Genomic DNA, 25193 nt, shown 5'->3' with positions numbered 1-25193 from the left:
ATCATGGGGGATTTCAATCAACATGTCGATTGACCAAACCAGGTTGGTAAAGGCAACTTGGAGGAGGAGAATGTATCCATAATAGTTTCCTCAAACAATATGTAATGCAACCTATTAGGGAGGTGGAGGGCGAGAAGCTAAAATCCAATACCAGTGCATTGTGCTTAATAGAGTACAATGGGATGAGGGAGTTGGCTAAGGTAGACTGGGAGCAAACACTTTATGGGTGGCACAATTTACGAACATTGGAGGACTTTCAAAGCGATTTTTCACAGAGCTCAGCAAAAATATATATCAATGAAAAGTAAAGTTAGCAGAATAGCAAAAGTTTCTATAAATATATAAGACAAAAAAGAGTGGCTAAAATAAACATTGGTCCTTTAGAGAATAATTATCACTAAAAAGAGGTAGTGAAAATTGATGACAAGGGGGCTATCGCAGGTGAGGACCTAGAAACAATCACTACTAAAAACGTACTGCTGGGCAAGCTAATGGGTCTAAAGGTAGACAAGTCTCCTGGCTGTGACAGAATACATTCAAGGGTACTAAATGAGATGGCGGGCGAAATAGCAAATGAACTTGTAATTTACCAAAATTCACTTGACTCTGGGGCGGTTCCGACAGATTGGAAAATAGCAAATATGACACCACTGTTTACAAAAGGAGTTAGCCAAAAGGCAGTAATCAAAACTACAGGCCGATTAGCTTAACTTCTTTAGTGGGGAAAATGCTTGAATTTATCATCGCAGAAATAGCAAGACACTGGGATAGAAATTATCCCATTGAGCAGATGCATCATGGATTCGTGAAAGGCAAGTCACGTTTAAATAATTTATTGGAATTCTTTGAGGACATTACGAGCATGATGGACAATGGGGAACCGGTGATGTGGTATGTCTGGATTTGTAGAAGGCATTTGACAAGCTGCCACACAAAAGACTGCTCCGTAAGATAAAAGTGCATAGTGTTACAGTAATGTATTAGCGTGGATAGAGGATTGGTTAACTGACAGAAAACAAAAAGTGGGGATAAATGGGTGTTTTTCTGGATGGTGATCAGTTGCTAGCAGTGTGCTTCAGTGACCAGTGTTGGGACCGCAACTGTTTACAATTTACATAGATGATTTGGAGTTGGGGACCAAGTGTAGAGTGCCAAAATTCACAGGTGACATCAAGATGAGTAGTAGAGCAACGTGTGCAGAGGACACAGTCTGTATAGGGATATAGATAGTTTAAGTGAGGGATCAAGGGTCTGGCAGATGGAGTACAAGGTTGGTAAAGGTGAGGTCACCGATCCTGACAGGAACAACAGCAAAATAGACCTTTAAGTGGTAAAAAAATTGCAGCATGCTTCTGTGCAGAGGGACCTGAGTGTACTTCTGCATGAACTGCAAAACGTTAGTTTGCAGGTGTAGCAGGTAATTAAGAAGGCAAATGGAATTCTGTCCTTCATTGCTAGAGGAATGGAGTTTAAAAACAAGGAAGTTATGTTGCATCTGTATAAGGTGATGAGGCTGTACCTGGAGTACTGTGTAAAGTTTTGGTCTCTACTTGAGAAAGGATGTACTGACACTGGAGGGGGTGCAGAGGAGATTCACTAGGTTGATTCTAGAATTGAATGGGTTGGCTTATCAGGAGAGACTGAGTAGACTGGGACTACAGAATTTAGAAGAATGAGCTGGGGGAAGGATTGTCAAAACATATAAAATTATGAAGGGAATAGACGAGAAAGAAGCAGGGAGGTTGTTCGCAATGGCTGGTGAAGCTGGAACAAGGGACATAGCCTCAAAATATGGGGGAAGCAGGCTTAGGACCGAGTTGAGGAGGAACTTCTTCACACAAAGGTTTGTGAATCTGTGGAATTCCCTGCCCAGTAAAGTAGTTGAGGCTACCTTGTTGAATGTTTTTATGGCAAAGATAGATAAATAGATTTTTGAACAGTAAAGGAATTAAGGGTTACGCTGAGCAGGTGGGCAAGTGGAACTGGGTCCACAAAAAGGTCAGCCATGCAGGCTGATCAGCACATGAGCCATGCAAGATCAGCACAGCAGGCTTGAAGAGCCAGATTGTCTACTCCTGTTCCTAGCTCTCATGTTCTTATGGTTCTGTTCAGCTGTACCTAACTTTTTAAAAAGTCCATGCTTTCTGTGAATTTTTTTTAGAGCACTACAGGCTTTGAGGCAAAATCACCCAAAGTGGCTAGACCTCATACCCAGGATAACTCAAGCAGATAACAGAAGTATACAGAAGGATAATAAAAAGTGTAGCAACTGATCAAAAACAAGGTGACCCAATCTGTCTAAGGCACCACAGCACAGACATTACGCACAAAACCTAATTCCAAGTAGTGCCAATTTTTGAAATAATTATGTCTTGTCTCTATATAGAGTATACCCAAAGTCATAAGAACATAAGAAATAGGAGCAGGAGTAGGCCATCTAGCCCTTCGAGCCTGCCCCGCCATTCAATAAGATCATGGCTGATCTGTCGTGGCTCAGTTCCACTTTCCCGCCCTCTCCCCATAACCCTTAATCCCCTCTCTTATCAAGAACCCATCAACCCGCTTCTTAAAAATATTTAGCGAGGCAGCCTCCACCACTTCAACGGGCAGAGAATTCCAGAGATTCACCACCCTTTGAGTGAAGAAGTTCCTCCTCAACTCCGTTCTAAACCACCTCCCCTTTATCTTGAGGCTGTGCCCCCTAGTCCTACTGTCTTTTTTGAGCGGGAAGAGTCTCTCCACCTCTATCCTATCCATCCCATTCATCATCTTATACGTCTCAATGAGATCTCCCCTCATTCTTCTAAACTCTAACGAGTACAAGCCTAGTTTATTCAGCCTCTCCTCATAGCTCAACCCCCTCAACTCCGGTATCAGCCTAGTAAACCTCCTCTGCACTCCCTCCAAGGCCAAAATATCCTTGCGCAGGTGCGGCACCCAAAACTGCACACAGTACTCCAGCTGCGGCCTCACCAATGCCCTATACAGCTGCAGCAAGACCTCCCTACTTTTATATTCAATCAACCATCAGTTGAAATTCAAGCCAACATTAGTACATCATAATACCAGTAAATCAACTGAGAAGCAACAAAAAATGTAGATACATTATTTCATATGTACCTTTTTCTTAGGGTTATTTCTGGTATGCTTTCTCAGGACACAAGGCTTACAGTCAATGGGACACCATGCAACAGGACCTAAAAAGATGAGAGCATTTATAAATGTCACTGAATCTTTCACTCTAGAAATATGAAAATAAAATACTCAAATCACCTTAAACGTTCCCAAATATTGTTTTAGGACAATGAATTGAAACTAAGCAAACCATTTCAGATTTTCTTAAAACAGACAGACCTATACAGGTTAGAATTGATTGGTCTACCCTAACTAAATTCTATATCAGCCTCTATAGTAAATCGTTCACCCTTTCCAGAGAAAGGGCCGCAATAGAAATCAAGTACTTTCGCCAGAGGAATTAACATTCCACTTAACTCTTTTGTCACCATGCAAAAAGTTGCTTCATTTAAAAACTACAGAAAGATACACCCAAATTAGAGGTTTACTATTTAAAAAAAAACTCCTGGTACCGGAATTCTGAAAAACAGAAAATCCTGAATAAACTCAGCAGGTCTGGCAGCATCTGGAACAAGAGTGAAATTGGGTTAAAGTCCATAGCGCCGCATGGACTTGAAACATTAACTCCATCCTCCTCCTTCACCAATCTTCCAGTTCAACTTGCCCAATTGAATCTAAACTGGTTAATCTCCTTTTCATTCATTTCATCCCACCTGTCACAACCCATTTTAACTCTTGTCAATGGAACAACAAATTTCTTTCTCATATTTGTTAGTGATTAAACAAGGCTATTGTCAGAGGTATCCAAATCGTGGAAGGTTGTGTTGACTTCCTAGCTTTGATTTGAAAATTTAGCATAAGTCACAATGTCTGATGAGACTTTCACCTACTTGTTCTAATGAAACTTCTATTCTGGATGTCAGACCCTCAGTTTGCTCTTTCCTCTTAATCCCCTAGAAGCTTCTCCTCCTTAGGAAACCATACTTTTTTAAGTGGGGGCCACAACACGTGGGTGGGTGTAAAAAGGGTCTCGGTGTTCCCCAAAGGTCACTTGAATTAGGTACCAACAACTGCATACTGAACTTCACCGTCTCTATTTTTGGAAAGTAAGTTTATAAGCCATACACGGGATGAAAAGAGTGAAGCACTGAGACCATCTCAAGTAGAAGAAATTTTGTAACATCTTCCAGCTGGAGAAGCCGATTTCTGTGCATCAAGGGTTGAAATAAACATAATAGTAGTCTTTGACCATAAGAGGCAAAGTTGAGCAGGTCAGCACTCCCTGCACATATACCTGGTGCTGCAAAGACTGTAGGTACATGCTTTCAGTGCAAATTCACTTGGATGCAATCTTCTTTCACTTGCGAGATAGAGAGGACTGTGGACATGGATCATTTTTTGGCAAAGAGATAATCAGAGACACTAATAAGCAGTGCACCTACTGGCCACACTTTCACACTGGAATCTGCTGGACAGAGCTGCTCTGGGAGTCCACGAAACAACAAAGCTGTGTTACTGTTAGCTCTGTACAGAGTGCCAGGGCCTCCGGAGAACAGAAGAAACTATTATTAGGAATAAAGCAGTATAAAGATGATTTCTTGAGGTATGGTTTTGCCAACACAAATCAAGATGCAAAGCCTGTGTATGTTATATGTGGGGAAATACCGGCAAATGAGAGTTTAAAACCCTCAAATCTGCAAAGGCATCTGAAAACAAAACATGCCAATTGAGAACAATCCTTTAGATTTTTTTCAGAGGGTGCAGAAGAAATGAAATTATCTGCTTAAGTCCTCAGCAGAAATTGAACATTGAATGACAAAACACATTTATGGCAGCTTACTATATAGCTGAAAATACCCAATACTTTTGCAGAGATTAATTTTCCTTTCATCATTAGACATGACTTGCACGGTCCTAGATATGGTCAGCTGAGAAATTGAAATGAATCCTACTTAGTGATAACACAGTGGCCCGTCAAATAAGTGAAATTGTTGAGAATTTATAAGTACAGCTTATTTCTCATTTAAAGTTGGCATGGGAGTTCTTAATGCAGATTAAAGCACAGACGTTCATTTGTTACAGGTTACAAAACCTTGCTAGTTTACGTTAGATATGTTTGGCACAATGATTTTTTTTAAGCATATGCCGTGCTGCATGACGTTACCAACTAACATGACTGGCTCACAGATCTTTGAACAGTTACATGGTTGGAAACTGCCGGATCAACTGGGTTAACTGCAGGTTAACTAGCGATGGAGCAGCCAACATGACTGGGAAAAACAGTGGAATAATAATAATAAGGATTAAGGAAGCAGCTGGTCAAGCCATTGTCTGGAATCACTGCCTATTCACCATGAGACACTGGCATCAAAAGGAATTCTGATCTTGAAGTGTGTTGAACTGTGAAAGTCATGAATTTCATTAAATGCAGTATCAGGCTTTTCAAGTCTGTGTTCCAAAATGGAAGCAAAGCACACAAACACAGACGTACATTGGCTGTTTGATAGAGTTTATGAATTGAGGGATGAAATCATGCTTTCTTATTTGAGAAATCATCCCCTCTGGCTTATTTGTTTGGTGATGAAAGTTGGTGCTAACTCTGTCTCACCTTGCAGGCATCTTTTTAATTCTAAACGAACTGAACCTAAAATCGCAAGGAAAGAATGATGATTGTTTTCAACGTTGGCAACAAATAGGTGCTATCCAAAAGTTATTGAAAGTTTGCCAAGTGTGCTTAAAAGTCAAAAACACTCCATGCTCCACACACTGCTATGGCACATCAAAGAAAACAGTGTTAATAAGGGAACTATCAATATGCTGACAAGCCTTATTCAGTCGCATCTTGGTGCACTGATAAGTTTTTGTCACTACTTTCCAGAAGAGAGGTTTCAGATTTTGAAAAAAGAGGTGGGTGAAAAATCCCTTTGAGATTCCAGAGTCAGTTATTAACTTACCAGTTAACTCCAAATGAGGAGATTGAGTTGCTGTATTCGACCTGTGACAGCACATTAAAAACATGCCACAAATCCATGAGGTTGTCATCATTCTGAATTAGCAACTCTCAGGAGTATTCAGTGCTGAGTAAAATATGCACTCTGTTGCTTTTGCCCTTCGTGATGGCCTACATGCACAAAGTGGGTAGTTCCACTCTCACAAAGAAGACTGCACAAAGGAATTAGCTGAACTCTACACTTGCTATGCATGTTGCCCGCTCATCCTGTGAACCTGATTGGAGACTGTGAGGACCAAGCACGCTCACCTGTCAATTAAAGGCAGGTGAACATGGTATGGGCAAAAGTGGATCCTGGAAAAATGAGTTTGATAAACATTGCCTTAGAGCACCTCTCCTTGTCCAATCCATCTCATTTGCATTATACACTCATTGTTATCTCAGTCGTTTACAGCTCTACTTTTAAACTCGTAGCTGTTTAATCTTTGGTACCCCTGCAACAAGACTTCCGCACTCATTGATCTGCTCAACTAATCCTAAATCTTCACCTTTAAAGCCTTGACCCAGAATACTTTAATGGTCACCCTCTCTACTTTCTCCTCTTGACCATGGGACCCTTCTTTGTTCCCTCAAAACCAATGGGAGTGCACTGATGCATATCTGGCACGCAATTAGTATAGCCACCCAATACTAGGATTTGACTGAACCACATTAAATATTACAGTTCGATTCCATCAAAGCTGTTCACTACATCAGGATTGTCCTAAGGATCAAAATAAAAACCTTGTTTCCCTATCATTACCATCTCTTAAACCTCTCTGGCCTCACTTGTAAATATATGACATCATGGCAATGCCACTGAACCAGTAATCCAGATGGCCAAGTTAATAATATTTTGAGGACATGGATTTAATCTCACCACAGCAGCTGGTGGAACTTGAGTTCAATTAATGAAATCTAGATTTGAAAGTTAGTCTTGGTATTGGTGATTTCAAAATTGTTATTCATTGTTGTAAAAACCTGGTTTATTCACTTTTTTTTAAAGGGAAGGCCTTTAAAAGAACATAAGAAATAGGAGCAGGAGTAGGCCATCTAGCCCTTCAAGCCTGCCCCACCATTCAATAAGATCATGGCTGATCTGAAGTGGATCAGTTCCACTTTCCCACTTTCTCCCCATAATCCTTAACTCCCCTGTCTATCAGAAACCTATCTACCCATGACTTAAATATTTTCAGCGAGGTAGCCTCCACCACTTCAACAGGCAGAGAATTCCAGAGATTCACCACCCTTTGGGTGAAGAAGTTCCTCCTCAACTCTGATCTAAACTGCACCCCCCCCCTTATCTTGAGGCTGTGTCCTCTAGTCCTGCTAGCCTTTCTAGATGGGAAGAATCTCTCTACCTCTACCCTATCTATCCCCTTCATTATCTTATACGTCTCTATAAGATCCCCCCTCAGCCTTCTAAATTCCAACAAGTACAGACCCAGTCTATTTAGTCTCTCTTCATCGGCTAACCCCCTCATCTCCGGTATCAGCCTAGTGAACCTTCTCTGCACTCCCTCCAAGGCCAATATGTCCTTCCGCAAGTGCGGCGACCAAAACCGCACACAGTACTCCAGCTGCGGCCTCACCAGTACCCTGTAGAGTTGCAGCAAGACCTCTCTACTTTTATATTCTACCCCCCTCACTATAAAGGCCAACATTCTATTTGCCTTCTTGATCACCTGCTGCACCTGCAGACTGGGTTTTTGCCATTTGTGCACAAGGACCCCCAGGTCCCTCTGCACCGTAGCATGCTGCAGCTTTTCACCTTTTAAATAATAACCCCTCCTACTATTATCTCTATCAAAGTGGATAACCTCACACTTGCTAACATTATACTCCATCTGCCAGGTCCTTGCCCACTCGCTCAGCCTATCCAGATCTCCCTGCAGACTTTCTACACCCTCCACGCAATTTGCTTCTCCATTCACCTTCGTGTCATCAGCAAATTTCGTCACCCTACACTCAGCCCCCTCCTCCAGGTCATCTATGTAAATAGTAAGCAGTTGAGGCCCCAGCGCTGACCCCTGTGGCACTCCACTAGTCACCAACTGCCAACCAGAATGGCACCTATTGATTCCAACTCTCTGCTTCCTATTAGACAGCCAATCCTCTATCCACGCTAACACCTTACCCCAACTCCATGCATCCTAACCTTCTGCAGCAACCTTTTGTGAGGCGCCTTATCAAACGCCTTTTGGAAATCTAAAAACACCACATCCACCGGTTCCCCTTTGTCTACCGCACTAGTCACATTCTCATAGAAATCCAATAAATTCGTCAAACACGACTTCCCCTTAGCGAATCCGTGCTGCGTCTGCTCGATCAAACCATTCTTTTCTAGATGCCTTGCTATTTCTTTATCTTTACTTGGACTAGCTGGCATGTGACTCCAAGTCCACAGACATACAGTTGATACTTAATTGCCCTCTAAAATAGCTTAGCACGCCACTCAGCTCAAGGGCAATGATGGATGGCAAGGGATACTATGGTTTGCTTCATTTATACAAAACTTAATTTTAAAATATTTCTGCCTACGTAACTAACTCTGTTAAGCTTAAAAAAATTAACTTGATTACATTTTAAAACTCAGAAGGTACGCTAGATTAGCTAGAAATTGACTGAATTTTTGAGAAATACAATGCCATAAGAACAAAAGAAATAGGAGCAAGAGTAGGCCATCTAGCCCCTCGAGCCTGCCCCGCCATTCAATAAGATCATGGCTGATCTGTCATGGCTCAGTTCCACATTCCCGCCCTCTTCCCATAACCCTTAATCCCCTTGCCTATCAAAAACCTATCAACCCGCGTCTTAAAAATATTTAGCGAGGCAGCCTCCACCACTTCAAAGGGCAGAGAATTCCAGAGATTCACCACCCTTTGAGTGAAGAAGTTCCTCCTCAACTCTGTTCTAAACCACCCCCCCTTTATCTTGAGACTGTGCCCTCTAGTCCTACTGTCCTTTGAGTGGGAAGAGCCTCTCCACCTCTATCCTATCCATCCCATTCATCATCTTATACATCTCAATGAGATCTCCCCTCATTCTTCTAAACTCTAACGAGTACAAGCCTAGTTTATTCAGCCTCTCCTCATAGTTCAACCCCCTCAACTCCAGAATCAGCCTAGTAAACCTCCTCTGCACTCCCTCCAAGGCCAAAATATCCTTGCGTAAGTGCGGCGACCAAAACTGCACACAGTACTCCAGCTGCGGCCTCACCAGTGCTCTACACAACTGCAGCAAGACCTCCCTACTTTTATATTCAATCCCCCTCGCTATGAAGGCCAGCATCCCATTTGCCTTCCTGACCACCTGCTGCACCTGCAGGCTGGGTTTTTGCGACTCATGCACAAGGACCCCGAGGTCCCTCTGCACCGTAACATGCTGCAGTTTTTCGCCATGTAAGTAATAGTCCTTCCTACCATTATTCCTACCAAAGTGGACAACCTCACATTTGCCAACATTAAATCCCATTTGCCAGTTCCTGGCCCATTCGCCCAGCCTATCTAGATCCTTCTGCAGACTCTCCACACCCTCCGCACAATTTGCTGTTCCACCAATCTTGGTGTCATCAGCAAATTTCGACACCATACACTCGGTTCCCTCCTCCAGATCATCTATATAAACGGTAAATAGCTGAGGCCCCAGCACTGACCCCTGGGGCACTCCAGCAAAACAGGCTTTTGCCAGCAAAACAGGCTTTTTAGTCAGCCACACAAAGTTTTTTCATAAACAACAGCTATGAGGCTTGTTTCTCCACGTTAGAGACAGCATGTACCAAACAATTTCAATAACAAAGATAACAAATAACGTATATTGTAGTTTCAGCTCTATGTTCGTAGTTCAGTTCAGCTTTGTTTTTGAGTTCTGTTTTGAGCTCTGTCTCTCTCTCTAGCTTTTCTCTTTTATTCATTTTTATAACGATTTAAGTTCTGTTCAATAAATGCCAGTGCCACCTCCGTCTATCCTAAGGAATGAATGGACCCTACAAATGGGTAACAGATAATAAATGCTGTCCCTGCCAATGATGCCCATATCCCACCATAAAATAAATTAAAAGCCCTGCAAGTTTGCAGAAATTTTAGATATTATGTACCAAGTTATTTTGTCTTACCTGTTAGAGTTTCAACAGTCATATCCTCAAGATTAACAACAAGATCATCTTCAAATGGTTGGCCATACTACAGAAACCCAAAAAGATTTCACTCATTTGCTTATTCAATTAGGTTAAACAACATGTAAAATCTGTACTTTTTTTTACGTTTGATAAATGTATGATAAATATACCTGTCAATAAACACATATCGCAATCTACATATTTTAGCTTTAGTTGGTGGGGGCCACATCTGGCCCGTGTAAAGTTGCCAATGTGGTTTGTTGAGCATTTCTAAAGTTACACTAAATGTTTTCATTAAAAACATTAAAGGTTCAGGAGATCTTAATAGTGAAGATAGTGAAGAACATCTGCACCTGTGCAGTGTAACTCACTGCACAGATACAGGCACAGCTTTGCTGTCATTTTTGTAAACAGAAGCCAAGTTTCTCTTGGGCATGGAATTTAGGTCCATATCACTTCTAACTGAAAATCTTTCAGTAATTATATTTCTGTCTATGCAGATAGCTGCAGGATTGTAATTTAAAAACATTAAAAACCACATGAATGAAAAGTAAATAAAGAATGCCATGTATTTTTAAGCAAATGGAAAGAGTTATTTTATGATGTGGAGATACTGGTATTGGACTGGGGTGAGCACAGGCACAGACACTCACCTGATGAAAGTGCAGCGCTCCAAAAATTTGTGCTACCAAATAAACCTGTTGGTCTTTAACCTGGCATTTAGACTTCTTACTACATTTATTTTAAATCAAAGCAAGCCTCTATACTTAATTTGCTTGCTGACAGTAACGGTTGCCAAAGAACATAGCATTAAAAGAAACTATGAATCATTCTACATTGATACGTATGGCAAGCACACAGATAGGCTACGAGAAGACAAGTTGGCTGAATTTGAAGTTGTTGAAAAAACAATAATGTGCATAACATAAAAGACGACGCATTAAGAGCAAGTTTTGATATTGCAGCTATTGCAAGGCCATTTTCTGTGGAACAATGGAAGGATGCCTTTTTTTGGTTTATTTTTTCATGGGATGAGGGCATCACTGGCAAGTGCCAGCATTTGTTGCCCATCCCTAATTGCTCTCGCACTGAGTGGCTTCTTAGGCCATTTCAGAGGCCAGTTAAGAGTCAGCCACATTACTGAGAGTCTGGAGTCACATGTCAGCCAACCAGGTAAGGGTGGCAGATTTTGTTCCCTAAAGGACATTAATGAATCAGATGGTTTTTTAATGACAATCGACAATGGTCTCATGGGCATTATTAGACTTCTAATTCCAGATTTTTATTGAATTCAAATTCTACCGTCTGCTGTGGTTGGATTTAAACCAGGAACTCTGGGTTTCTGGATTACTAATCTATTGTCAGTAACACTACATCTCTGCTTCCCTTAGAGATCAAAAGTGTAGGGCATATTTACTGGAATGCTAATAGGGATGAGAATCTTCAGACTACAATGACTGGAGTTGCTCTCATTAGAGCAGAAAAAGTTAAGGGCAACTTGACATAAGTGTTCAAAATTGTGAAGCATTTTTAGAATGAATAAGAAGAAACTGTTCCTATTGGCAGCAGGGTTGCTTTACAGGAAATGTAGATTTGGGCAGCACAGTGATTAACACTGCTGCCTTATAGCACCAGGGGCTCAGGTTCGATCCAGGCTTGGGTCACTGTCTGTGTGGAGCTTGCACATTCTCCCTGTGTCTGCATGGGTTTCCACTGGTTGCTGTGGTTTCTTCCTACAGTCCAAAAATGTGTGGATTAGGTGCATTGCATATGCTAAATTGCCTCTTAGTGTCAGGGGATTAGCAGCAGAAATATGTGGGGTTACAGAGATTGGGCCTGGGTGGGATTGTCAGAAAGAAGTCTCACAACACCAGCTTAAAGTCCAACAGCCAGTCCAACACCAGCATCTCCATATCATGGGACTGTCAGTGCAGACTCAATAGGCCAAATGGCCTCCTTCTGCACTCCACAGGTTCTATTCCACTCTACCAAAGTGCAACTCTATTGTACATTTAACCTTCACATCCTTCCAAGTGAAGGAAACAGCCGGGTCAGCTCTGGCTGTTACGAGGACAAAGGCCGAGGTGGGATTGTGGGCAGACTCGATGGGCTGAATGGCCTCCTTCTGCACTGTAGGGGATTCTATGATTTCCCCTCCCAGGCAACGGTACCAAAAACGACCCGTTCAACACAGCCCTTAGCTAAAATTTTTACTGATTCAAGCAGGCACCTGCCGATCGCCGGTACACGCTCCGCCGCCCCGTTTGCTTGCACCAGGCCCCTCACTACCTTCTCAAATATCCGCTCCATGGTCTCCATGAACCTGTTGCTATTGTGCTTGAGGCCCTGCAGCAGATCGCGCGCCGCCATAACGGCCAGCCCGGCCTCGCGCTCCAACCGCCGCTCATTCAAACCCGGGACACCGGCCTGCCGATTGGCTAACTGAACGCACCCTGGCCACGCATGCGCATTACCGTACTGCTGCCTTACAATCCAAAGTAAAAAGTCTGACAACGCCTGACGAAGAGGGAAACGTCGAAAGCTTGTAAGTTTACTATCAAATAAATCGGTTGGACTAAAATCTGGTGTTGTCAGACTTTTTACTGTGTTTACCCCAGTCCAACGCCGGCACATCCCCATCATTACCATCCAAAACCAAAGCAGAAAATGCTGGACAGCTCTGGCAGCGCGTGTGGAGAGAAGCACCAGAGTTAATCTTCTGGGTCAAGTATGATTTCTTCATAACTGGGGGAGGGGGGAAGGTAGAAATGTCATGGGTTTTATTCTTTTGAAAGGGAGTAAGTTTACTTTGTTACTGTCACAAGCCGGCTTACATTTCAAAGATACGTAGAGGGACACGTAGTATTGAGGAAGCGAGGAGCGGGACTTGGATAGGAGAGTGGGCAAAGAGGTCTCAGATGGAATACGATGTGGAAAATTGTGAGGTTATGCACTTTGGAGGGAGTGGAGGCATAGACTATTTTCTAAGTGGGGAAATGCTTAGGAAATCAGAAGCACAAAGGGACTTGGGAGCCCTTGTTCAAGATTCTCTTAAGGTTAACATGCAGGTTCGGTCAGCAGTTAGGAAGGCAAACGCAATGGTAGTATTCATGTCGAGAGGGCTAGAACACAAGTGCAGGGATGAACTTCTGAGGCTGTGTAAGGCTCTGGTCAGACGACATTTGGAGTATTGTGAGCAGTTTTGGGCCTTGTATCTAAGGAAGGATGTGCTGGCCTTGGAAAGGGTCCAGAGGAAGTTCACAAGAATGATCCCTGGAATGAAGGGCTTGTCATATGAGGAACGGTTGAGGACTCTGCATCTGTACTTGTTGGAGTTTAGAAGGATGAGTAGGGAATCTTATTGAAATTTACAGGATACTGCAAAACCTGGATAGAGTGGACGTAGAGAGGAAGTTTCCACTAGTAGGAAAAATAGAACTAAAGGCACAACTTCAGACTAAAGGGACAACCCCTTAAAATGGAGATAAGCAGGAATTTCTTCAGCCAGAGAGTGGTGAATCTGTGGAACACTTTGCCACAGAAGGCTGTGGAGGCCAGGTCATTGAGTGTCTTTAAGACAGATAGATAGGTTCTTGATAAATACAGGGATCAGGGGTTGTGGGGTTGAGAAAAATATCAGCCATGATTGAATGGCGGCGTGGCCTAATTCTGCTCCTATGTCTTATGAAGTTACTGTGAAAATCCCCTAGTTGCCACACTCCAGAGCCTGTTCAGGGAGAATTTAGCATGTCAATGCACCTCACTAGCACATCTTTCGGACTGTGGAAGGAAACCAGAGGAAACTCATACATACACAGGGAGAATGTGCAAACTCCAAATAGACAGTGACCCAAGCTAGGAATTGAACCCAAGTCCCTGGCATTGTGTGGCAGCTGTGCTAACCACTATGCCATTGAAAGGAGGAAAGAACAAAAGGGAAGATCCAAGGTTTTTCAGACATTAACTAATAAAGGGAGTGGTCATAATTAAGCGACAAAGGGCAGAATTGTCCCAGACTAGACTTGCTGACATCAGTGGTGTGTTTTTCTGCCATAGTGTGCAGGCCTGGGTTTATCATTGGATTGTCAGTGGAGTGACCGCTGATTTGCCCACCCTGCCATGTCCTGAGAGCTTCAGTAATCCAGAAGCTATATTTGAAGGATGCCCTGCACACAGCTAGCATACTTCAAGTGATAGGAAACTCCTGGAGAGTCCTGCCACCAAATAAATGCCCAGCCTCCTATCCATTGGCTCTGTCTATACTTCCCGCAGCCTCGGCAAAGCAGCATAATTAAGGACACCCAGACATTCTCTCTTCCACCTTCTTCCATTGGGAAAAAGATATGAAACTGAGATCACGTACTAACCGACTCAAGAACAGCTTTCTCCTTGCTGCTGTCAGACTTTTGAATGGATTTACCTTGCATTAACTTGATCTTTCTGTACACCCTAGCTATGAACATAACACTACATTCTGCACTCTCTCATTTCCTTCTCTATGAACAGTATGCTTTGACTGTTTAGCAGGCAAGGAACAAAACTTTTCATTGTATGCTAGTACATGTGACAATAATAAATCAAATCAAATCAGTCTTCAGTTCATTTGATGCCTGACCAAAACTCCATCCACTTCCACCCTGCATCACATGACAGAGCAATGGCAGCTTAGGCCAATCAATTATATCCTATGCTGTCAGCACAAGCACTGGCATTAGCTTAACCTGCACTCTCAGGCTAAGTGGTTTGCTTGCAACATGTCACACACCAGCCTCGCATCCATTGACTCTGTCTACATTCCTGCTGCTTTGTGAAAGCAGTCAGCATATTCAAGGACCCTGTGCTCTACAGACATACTCTCTTCAATCTCCATCTGTCAGGAAAAATTACAAAAGTTTAAGATCACATAGCAAGAACAGGCTCTTCCCTGCTGCCATCAGATTTTTGAATAGTCCTTTCATATATTAAGCTGATCTTTCTCTTCACCCTATCTGTAACTGCAACACTATATTCTGTACTCTCTCCTTCACCCCTATCTACAGTGTTTCATCTGTACAGCTTGCAAGAAACAACACTTTATCCCTGTATCCCAAAAAATGTGACAATAATAAATAAAATCAAATCAAATCTAGGATGGAGGTGAGGAGAATTTTTGCATGGGGCCTTTGATTATGCTTGCTGCTTTTCTAAGGCAGCAGGAAGTGTAGATGGAGTCAATGGATGGGAGGCTAGATTGCATGATGTACTGCGCGTTGTTCACAACCCTTTGTAGTTTCTTGAGGTGTTGGTCAGAACAGGAACCAAGCTGTGATGCGTCTGGAAATGATGCATTCTATGGTGCATTTGTAAAAATTGGTGAGAGTCATAGCAGACATGCCGAATTTCCTTAGCCTCCTGAGAAAGTAGAGATGTTCATGGGCTTTCTTAACTATAGTGTCAGCGTGGAGGGACCAGGACAGGCTGTTGATGATCTGGACACCTTGAAACTTGAAGCTGTCAACCATTTTGACGTCATCACCATTGGTGTAAAGTGGGACACATCCTCCACTACATTTCCTGAAGTCCATGACTATCTCCTTAATTTTACTGACATTGAGGGACAGATTATTGTCGTTGCACCATTTCAACAGATTCTCTATCTCATTCCTGTACTCTGCCTTACCATTGTTTGAGATCTGACCCACTATGATGGTGTCATCAGCAAACCTGAAAATTGGGTTGGCTAGGAATTTGGCCACACAGTCATAAGTGTATAAGGAGTATAGTAAGAGATATAGTAAGGGGCTGAAGACACGCCCTTGTGGTGCACCGGTGGTGATGATAATTGTGGAGGAGGTGTCGTGCCTATCCTTACTGAATGCAGTCTGTAGGCTAGGAGGTCCAGGATCTAGTTGCAGAGGGAGGAGCTGAGGCACAGAGTTTGGAGATGAGTTTTGGGATAAAGATGTTGAAGGTTGAGTTGTAGTCAATAAATACGAGTCTGACATAAAGTGTCCTTGTTATCTAGGTGTTCCAGGGTTAAACCCTCTGGTGTAGGGCAGAGGGTTTTAGATTCGTAGACCACTGGGAAGTCTTTATGAAAGAGGGGCAAATATACAAGAGGGATGGGGTACAGTTAACTGGGAAGGGCATGCATATCTTAGCTGGAAGGTTAGCTGGAGTGTTTTGGCAGGGTTTAAATTAATATGGAGGGGGGGTGGGGAGGTGGACGGAACTGGGATTGGGGATAGGGTAAGCCCGGAGGGTAGGAAGAAGGATCGGATTGTTTCTGAGGGTCTTCGGTGCATGTGTTTCAATGCTAGGAGTGTGACTGGCAAAACAGATGAACTGAAGGCATTAATGTTCGAAAGGAAGTTGGAAGTGATGGCGGTGACAGAGACTTGGTTAAAGGAAGGGCAGGACTGGCAGTTGAATGTTCCTGGGTATAAGTGCTTCAGGCGTGATAGGGGTGGGTCGCTGAGAGGTGGGGGAGTGGCGTTGTTAGTTAAGGATTGCATCATAGCAGTGCAGAGGGAGGGAGGTATAGAGGATATAGGAATCGAGTCGCTTTGGGTGGAGTTGAGGAATAGGAAGGGAGATGTTACTATGTTGGGTGTGTACTACAGACCACCCAACAGCCCGAGGGCTGTGGAAGAAGGGATAAGCAGGGACATTCTAGATAAGTGCAGGAAGAATAGGGTGGTGGTAGTGGGAGATTTTAATCTCCCCGGGGTAGATTGGAAGGTGCCGAGATCAGAGGGTGCTGACGGGGAGGAATTTGTACAGTGTGTAATGGAAGGATCCCTGGAGCAGTATGTGGAGAGCCCGACCAGAGAGGGGGCTATACTGGACTTGGTTCTGGGGAATGAGCCTGGGCAGGTGGTTGACGTTGAAGTAGGAGAGCATGTGGCTAACAGTGACCACAACTCTGTCTGGTTTAAGATATTAATGGATAAAGATGAAGCCTGTCCTAAGGGGAGGGTGTTAAACTGGGGGAGGGCTAGATACAACCGGATTAGGCAGGATCTTAAAGATACGGACTGGGGTAAGCTGTTTGATGGCAGGTCGACGCTGGGTATGTGGGAGTCTCTCAAGGGAAAACTAAAATCTTTGCAGGAAAGACATGTGCCGGTCAAGAGGAAGGATGGGAAGGGTAGGATTAGAGAGCCGTGGGTAACTAGGGATATTGAGGACCTGGTCAGGAGGAAGAGGGAGGCGTACATTAGATCTAGGCATTTGAGGACAGAGATAGCGTTAGAAGAATACAGAGAATGTAGGAGAGAACTTAAAAGGGGCATCAGAAAGGCAAAAAGGGGCCACGAAATGGCTTTGGCGGGTAGGATTAAGGAAAATCCTAAGGCATTTTACTCCTATGTTAGAAACAAAAGGATGGTTAGAGGGAAGATTGGTCCTCTCAGGGACAGAGGAGGGGAACTATGCTTGGAGCCTGGGGGAATGGGGGAGATCTTGAATGAATACTTTGCGTCGGTATTCACGCAGGAGAGGGGCCTGATGTCTGGTGCTGTGCTTGAGGAGTTTGAGGATCCGTTGAGGGAAATAGTCATCACGAGGGAAGAGGTGTTGGGACTTTTAGACAGTATAAAGACGGATAAATCTCCGGGGCCTGATGGCATCTATCCCAGGCTGCTAAGGGAGGTGAGGGATGAAATTGCTGGGCCTCTGACGCAAATCTTTGTCTCTTCTTTGGACACAGGTGAGGTCCCAGAGGATTGGCGGATTGCAAATGTAGTACCGTTGTTTAAAAAGGGTCAGAGGGATAACCCAGGGAATTATAGGCCGGTGAGCTTGACTTCAGTTATAGGCAAGCTAATGGAGAGGATCCTCAAGGATAGGATGTATGAACATCTGGAGCGCTGCAATCTGATCAGGGATACGCAGCATGGCTTCGTTACAGGGAGGTCGTGCCTTACGAATCTAGTGGAATTTTTTGAAGAGGTGACAAAAACGGTTGACGAAGGACAAGCCGTTGATGTCGTCTATATGGATTTCAGTAAGGCGTTTGACAAGGTCCCTCATGGTAGGCTGATAGAAAAGGTGAAGGCTCATGGGATACAAGGCCAGGTATGTAGATGGGTGGAGAACTGGCTTGGGAGGAGGAGACAGCGGGTAGTAGTGGAAGGCTCCTTTTCCAATTGGAGGTCTGTCACCAGTGGTGTGCCGCAGGGCTCGGTACTAGGACCTCTTCTATTTGTGGTATATATTAATGACTTGGAAGAGGGGGTAGGTGGTGTGATCAGCAAATTTGCTGATGACACTAAGATGGTTGGATTGGCGGGTACTGAGGAGCAGTGCCTGGCAATGCAACAGGACATAGACAGGCTGGTAGATTGGGCAGATAGATGGCAAATGGAATTTAATCCGGAGAAATGCGAGGTGACGCACTTTGGCTGGAATAATGTGGAGGGGAGTTATACGATAAAAGGTAGAACTATCCGGAGTATAGATACGCAGAGAGACCTGGGGGTGCAAGTGCACAAGTCCCTGAAGGTGTCGGTGCAGGTGCAGAATGTGATGAGGAAAGCGTATGGTATGTTAGCCTTCATAGGAAGGGGTATAGAATATTAGAGTAGGAGTCTGATGTTGCAGTTGTATAGAACGTTGGTTAGGCCTCACTTGGAGTACTGCGTCCAGTTCTGGTCGCCGTACTACCGGAAGGATGTAGAGATCCTGGAGAGAGTGCAGAGGAGATTTACCAGGATGCTGCCTGGTATGGAAGGGCTGTCTTACGAGGAAAGATTGAACGAACTTGGGCTGTTTTCCCTTGAGAGACGTCGGCTGAGGGGGGATCTAATAGAGGTTTATAAGATTATGAAGGGGATAGATAGAGTAAATGGTGGTAAGCTTTTTCCGCTATTAGAAATGGATAGAACGAGGGGTCACGGGCTTAGGGTGAGGGGGGCTAGGTATAAGACAAATATTAGAGGGCAGTTTTTCACGCAAAGGGTAGTGGGGGTGTGGAATGCACTGCCGAGTAAGGTGGTGGAAGCAGACACGCTAGGGTTGTTTAAGAGTCACTTAGACAGCCACATGAGCGGGCTACATATAGGGGGATATAGCAGGCCTTACTAAACATTGTCGGCTTGGGATTATGTTTTTGCCTGTTTAATAATGAATTTTTTGTCTCCACAGGCATTTAAGTCCAGCAAGGGGCATGCATGCGGCAGGTTGTAGTGGGCTGCTCTTGGACGTTGCTTCGGGAGTTGCCTATTGCTTCATGTCGTTAGTGTGCTTAAACTGGACCATCTCGAGGGCAACATGACAGCTCAGAGACTATCTCTGTTGCTGTGCGGACACATGGATTTGGGCCTGTGTCTGTGGGAGTTTGCACGTTCTCCCCGTGGTTGCGTGGGTTTCCTCCGGGTACTCCGGTTTCCTCCCACATCCCAAAGATGTGCTTTTAGGCTGATTGATTGGGTAACAAATTGTCCCTATATTGGACCCCCCTGATCCTCGCACATTAGGCGTAGACTAAAATCATGAATAGGTCACTGAGACAGTGGGACGGCGGCGCGGGCTCGTTGGGCCGAAGGGCCTGTTTCCCGTGCTGTGTTGTTCTTTGTTGTTTGTTCTTTGAGTGTGCGGCCAGGGAGATGGTGTCTGCTGCTGCAGCAATACGTGAACTGTAGTGGATCTTGAAGGGTGACCCCTAATTTTAAAACATCCCCCTTGTTCTGGACTCATCCACAAGAGAAAACGTATTTTCAAATCTACCTTGTGAAAACCTTTCAAGATCTTACACATTTCAATCAAGTCATCTGTCACCCAATTTAACTCTAGTGTAAAAAAGCCTAGCCTTTTCAACCTATCCTCATAAGACAACTGCTCATTTAGCCATGAATCTAGTGACCAAACCGAAGATACTATAAAATCTCAGCAGGTCTGACAACTGGGTGGCAAGGTGGCACAATTGTTAGCATTGCTGCAGGATCCCAGGTTCAATTCCTGCCTCAGGTCACTGTCTATGTGGAGTTTGCATGTTCTCTCTGTATCTGCGTGGATTTTCTCCAGGTACTCTGGTTTCCTCTCACGGTCCAAAGATGTGCGATTTAGGTTGATTGGCCATGCTAAATTGACCTTAGTATCAGGGGGTTAGCAAGGTAGGTGTGTGGGGTTGCATGAATAGGGCCTGGGTGGGATTATGGTTGGTGCAGATTCGATGGGCTGAATGGTCTCCTTCTGTATGCAGGGATTCTATGATTCATATTCTATGATCTGTGGAAAGAGAATAGAGCCAACGTTTTGAGTCAGGATGGCCCTTCATCAGATTTCAGCATCTGTAGTAATTTGCTTTGATCAGTCTAGTAAACCTCCACTGAACCGCTTCCAATACATTTTCATTCTTTCTTAAATAAGACCAAAACTGCACACTGTATTCAATATGCAGTGTCATGTTTGCCCTGTATAACTGAACCCTAACACCCTTTTATGATTGACCCCTCTTGTAATAAAGGATAGCTTTCTTTTTTACACACTGCACCTGCATCCTAACTTTTTGTAGCTCATACGCAAGAACACTTAGATCCCTCTGCACTATGTTCTCCATTTAACATTCTGCTTTTTTCTTACTGCCACAGTAAGCAACTTCTCATTTTCCCCACATTATACTCCATCTGCCGAATTTTGGGCATGATTTTTGCTGTCACTGTAGAGGGGTAGGGCCTGATAGAGGCAATAATGCTGGTTCCACAGAGATTGGGGTGTCATCTTCAAAGGGCTCCTGATCTGTGATAAAAATAAACTCCCTCCCAGTCCCCATGGATATTGGGGACTCCTTCATAAGCATCAGGCAAGTCCCCTCCCCATCACACAGGGCATTGCAGGGTGACCTACCCACTACATAAACATTGGGATGACTCCTCTCCCCCTCCCTCCCCCCCATCCCACTGTACAGGCACATCACCCCCCCACCCCACCTAAAAGGAAACCACCCCCTCAATGGGGCTCCCCATAGGGCCTGTCCCAGCAGTGCCACCATCTGCCATCAACCTGGCACAGGTTGGCACCATCAAGTGCAGTCCAGGCATGTTCCTATCCCCCTGGGAGCTATACTTAGTTTGGCACTCCCTGGGATTCCCCTGAACTGGTAACCGTTTCTGTATGCTATTTCCCAGGGCTGAAATGGTCGCTACGAGATGACACAGGTTTAAGGTGCTAGGGAGTAGGTACTGAGGAGATGTCAGGGGTAAGTTTTTCACTCAGAGGGTGGTGGGTGAGTGGAATCGGCTGCCGTCAGTGGTGGTGGTGGCGAACTCGTTGGGGTCTTTTAAGAGACTTCTGGATGAGTACATGGGATTTAATGGGATTGAGGGTTATAGATAGACCTGGTAGGTAGGAATATGATCAGCGCAACTTGTGGGCCGAAGGGCCTGTTTGTGCTGTAGTGTTCTACGTTCTATGCCTGCTGTAAACCTCACCGATGTGACTAAATATTAAGTGAGGGTGGATCATATAGCTGGGAAGGCCTTTAATGATTTTTAATTTACTAGGGGAACCTTGTCTTTTCACTGGTAAGGGTCGGGGAAAAAAAATCAGGAAATGAATTCTCACCAGTGAAAATCATGCTTTTTGATTCTTGTGTGATTTTGGGCTTGCATTGATGTTTACACTGAAGGCTAATGTGGGCTTAAAATTTGGCCCACTGATTCAGCCCCCAGTTCATTGTGCCAGATGTATCTGCACTACTGGCAAACAGGAACAGAAATTCAGTCCTTCACTGTTATTGGCCATATTGATCTGAGTCTGAAGATTTTTCTTGTGCAGTTTCTAATCCTAGTAAAAATGTTTGAAATCATTTGATGCAATCATGTATATGATGCTAATATTTTAACATCTTATTTTGAAACAGCAGTTACATTGTTCACATGAATCTGAGATTGGGAGAAATTGAAAATTTCTGCTGGGATTGTTGACATTTGGCTGAAAAGTTTCCATACAAAGTGGTTTATGTAATATAAAAACAAATGTATCCATATAATGTATTAACCTTGATTCTATAGGTTTGTTTATCAACACAAAAAGTGGTGAAATAAAATAGTCTGAAAACAAAAGTAAACCACTTCAATTACAATATTATATCTGAAAATGTTTCTTTGTTGAAACAAACATTCATAGTGTTTGAGAATTCACAGAGGTGACTGAAGGTGCAGTTGAGGACACTTTTAAGTTAATAGATGTAACAGGATCATGGAAAAGAATACCGGAGTGTAGAGTTGTGAGGTTCCGCTGTCAATAATGGACCAGTAAAAGAGGGGATGGGAATGAGGGAACTTAAGGTAGGATACACTTAAAGGTAGTTCCGACTTGTCGAGCTGATCTTCTGAAATGGAGCTCGCACTATTTATGGAGGAATGTTTTGTTGTGAGTGCAATATATTTGCATGAACAGAAAGGACTATTGGTTAATTCTGACAACAAAAGGTTGAATTATTTTAATTCCCTTCACCAACATAGCAAACATTATTTGAAAAATTAGCAAGACAAACTGTATCTACATATCTCACAAGCTATGATCTTTACGAAAATAGTAAACTTTCATAATATGAAATAAACTTTAACTTTGTCAGAACATTTAAAAAAAACAGAAGGATATAATACTTTTAAATCTTAACTGTCCACTGTTATCAATCATCTAAAACTATAAAACGTTTAACTATCAGTAAGCCCAAGACAGGATACTTTGTAACCATGTAAAAGTTTCAAATATTATTGGTTAATAAAATTGTAAGTGCCTGTAACAAGTATTCCAGCATTAAAACATAATTCACATAAAAGTCTTGCACTTAAAAAATAAACTTAAGAAATTGAAATATTTTGACACACTCACAGCACATGTTCAAATAAGCATAAAGAAATTATGAGCTGACTAGAAATGTTCTTCAGTCATTTTATAGTTCTCTACTGTATGAAAGGAACACTAATTAAGACATGAAGTTCTTGGTAAACATCAAGGGATTTATTTTGTTCTATTTCTTCCTGCTTGAAACTCACATACTGTTTTCTCTAAAATTCACAAAGCGATAATCCTTCATGTTAGCCTACAGTAATTTAGCCTTGTTGACAGTTTGTGCAACATTTTCCACTTGTTTTCAATCACTGACTACAATTTGAAAATTTTGGATCCTCTTCAAAAGTTTTAACCGGATTTTCCAAATGATCCGTTTTCTTTAGATTGCAGTGCAATTGGCTGATGAAAAATGTGAGAATTAGATACATTACTGCATGAACATTTTCAAATATATTAACATTTAAATTTGGTGATTATGCATGTGCACCAATATTTGATTTGATTTATTGTCACATGTACTGAAATACAATGAAAAATATTTTTCACGTGCTAGCCATACAAATCATGCCAAACATCGCTCGCAAAGAGTTGCTGTACTCCAGTGCCAACTTGAAACATAGAAATGGTCAATCAGCGAGATCATACCGCATCCCCCTTCTCTCTCCATTCCCTATGTTGAGGGGATTAGCTGCAATTATTTTAGAGCCGAGATCAAATGCTTCATTGTGCAATAGATTAATTTTTACATTTAATACTATTTATTTCAGGCATGTTTCATCAGAATTCACAACCTTCTTTGCCTGTTGCCTGTGCAGAATAATTAAATTGGTCACTGGCCCCGATCCTACAAGTTTTAGTGGCATCAAGTCACAGATGAGTGAATCCCAGTCCTTCTCCCAAGGATGTTGTGTCCACAGTCACTTAACTTCAGTAAGTAATTTTTTCTAATGGTAAAAAGTGATTACATCAGGTTATAAATTCACATAAGAAAAATGAATTTGTTGAAAAGGTGTGTTCTGGGGATTGTTGGTGGGGGGGGCGGCAGGGAAAAGAGGTGGTGGTTGTGTGTTCTCACCAACCACTTTGCTCAGAATGTGGCTGATTTTCCTAGGCAGGTACAGTGAGTGCAATGCACCAAAAGTTCATTCTGGACTTTAGGTAACTTCAATACTTGGATTTCCTAGATTCTAAAGGAAAAAACAGCCCGGGGCATTGCACGATATACTCTACTGCACTCAAGACCAGGCACAAGTATCCAAAGCTGCAGTTCAAGAGCCCCTGCAAGATGCTTTGGAAGGAATTTATAATATGGCAGCATCATTGTGTGAAGAGGAAATGTAAAAACAGGAAATTAAAATGTGCACATGAAGACCGATGGCTCAGTAACATGAGAAAGCTTACAGTTCAACTGTGCTTCTCATTTTATTCCAGAGAGGAGTAGCTCTACGGTCAGGGGTTGGGAAGATTCCTCTTTTCTGCCAGGAAAAGATATCATAGTGGGTGAGGAGAAAGGGACAAACAAATTATTTCAGTAGCTGTCAAAGAGGTTTTGGTTTGTTTTCCCTCATTTACTTCCAACTAAATCTATATTTTCACAACAGACAGGGTGAGGAAGCAAAGAAGGTATGGGACGAGATTTTCCACATACCCTGGGGCGTACTTCATGGTAGCAGAGGCAGCCTCCTGTTGCTTTCAGCAGGGTTTTCTATTTTGTGCACCCTCTGCTGCTGGGAAACCTGCAGCAGGGGTTTGCAGTCAGTGAAACCAAACATTCCCACCAGTTGGCATGGCTGAAAAATTCTGGCTACAGCCTCCATCAAGTGTAAAAGGCTAGAGGGAATTGGCAACAAGAACTGAAACGGCAAATATTAATTATAAATTTAAAAAGTTCTCCAAAGAAAACTTTTCTTGAATGTAACAGCCACATTAAACATGCTGGAAAGCATCTGTGGGGAGAAACAGAGTAATGGCTACAATTTTCTGGCCATCCATGCCAGTGGGATCTTCCGGTCCCCCCGACTCTACAACTCTAATGTGGGTTTCCCAGTAGCAAGAGATGTAATCAATGGGAAACACTGTTGACGATGGCAGGTTCAGAAGATCACACTGCTAACCAATTGCGAGTCACTTCAATGAAACAACGGGTTGCGCAGAAAATCCCACCTAGTGATGACAATAGTATACTGAAACATTTTCTCTATTTACAGGTGCTGCCCGATCTATTGAATATTG

The 25193-nt window shown here is 43.1% G+C and overlaps 1 protein-coding gene across 1 annotated transcript in view; it reads right to left on the bottom strand.

Moving 5' to 3' along the window:
• LOC145353515 (uncharacterized) overlaps window positions 1–25193 on the bottom strand; it is a 117644-nt gene that overhangs the window by 13445 nt on the left and 79006 nt on the right. Inside the window, exons 23-26 of the mRNA XM_080204324.1 lie at window positions 14975–15051; window positions 12471–12666; window positions 10179–10245; window positions 3121–3197 (exon numbers count right to left, since the gene is read on the bottom strand). Coding sequence (XP_080060450.1) covers window positions 3121–3197; window positions 10179–10245; window positions 12471–12666; window positions 14975–15051 — 417 coding nt within the window. The remainder of the gene's footprint in view (window positions 1–3120; window positions 3198–10178; window positions 10246–12470; window positions 12667–14974; window positions 15052–25193) is intronic.

This window comes from Carcharhinus amblyrhynchos, chromosome 15 (genome assembly GCF_965287045.1).
Source record: "Carcharhinus amblyrhynchos chromosome 15, sCarAmb.v2.hapA, whole genome shotgun sequence".
Lineage (NCBI taxonomy): Eukaryota > Metazoa > Chordata > Chondrichthyes > Carcharhiniformes > Carcharhinidae > Carcharhinus > Carcharhinus amblyrhynchos.
The sequence above is the reverse complement of the archived record's forward strand: the minus strand, read 5'-3'. Positions and strand labels throughout refer to the sequence as shown.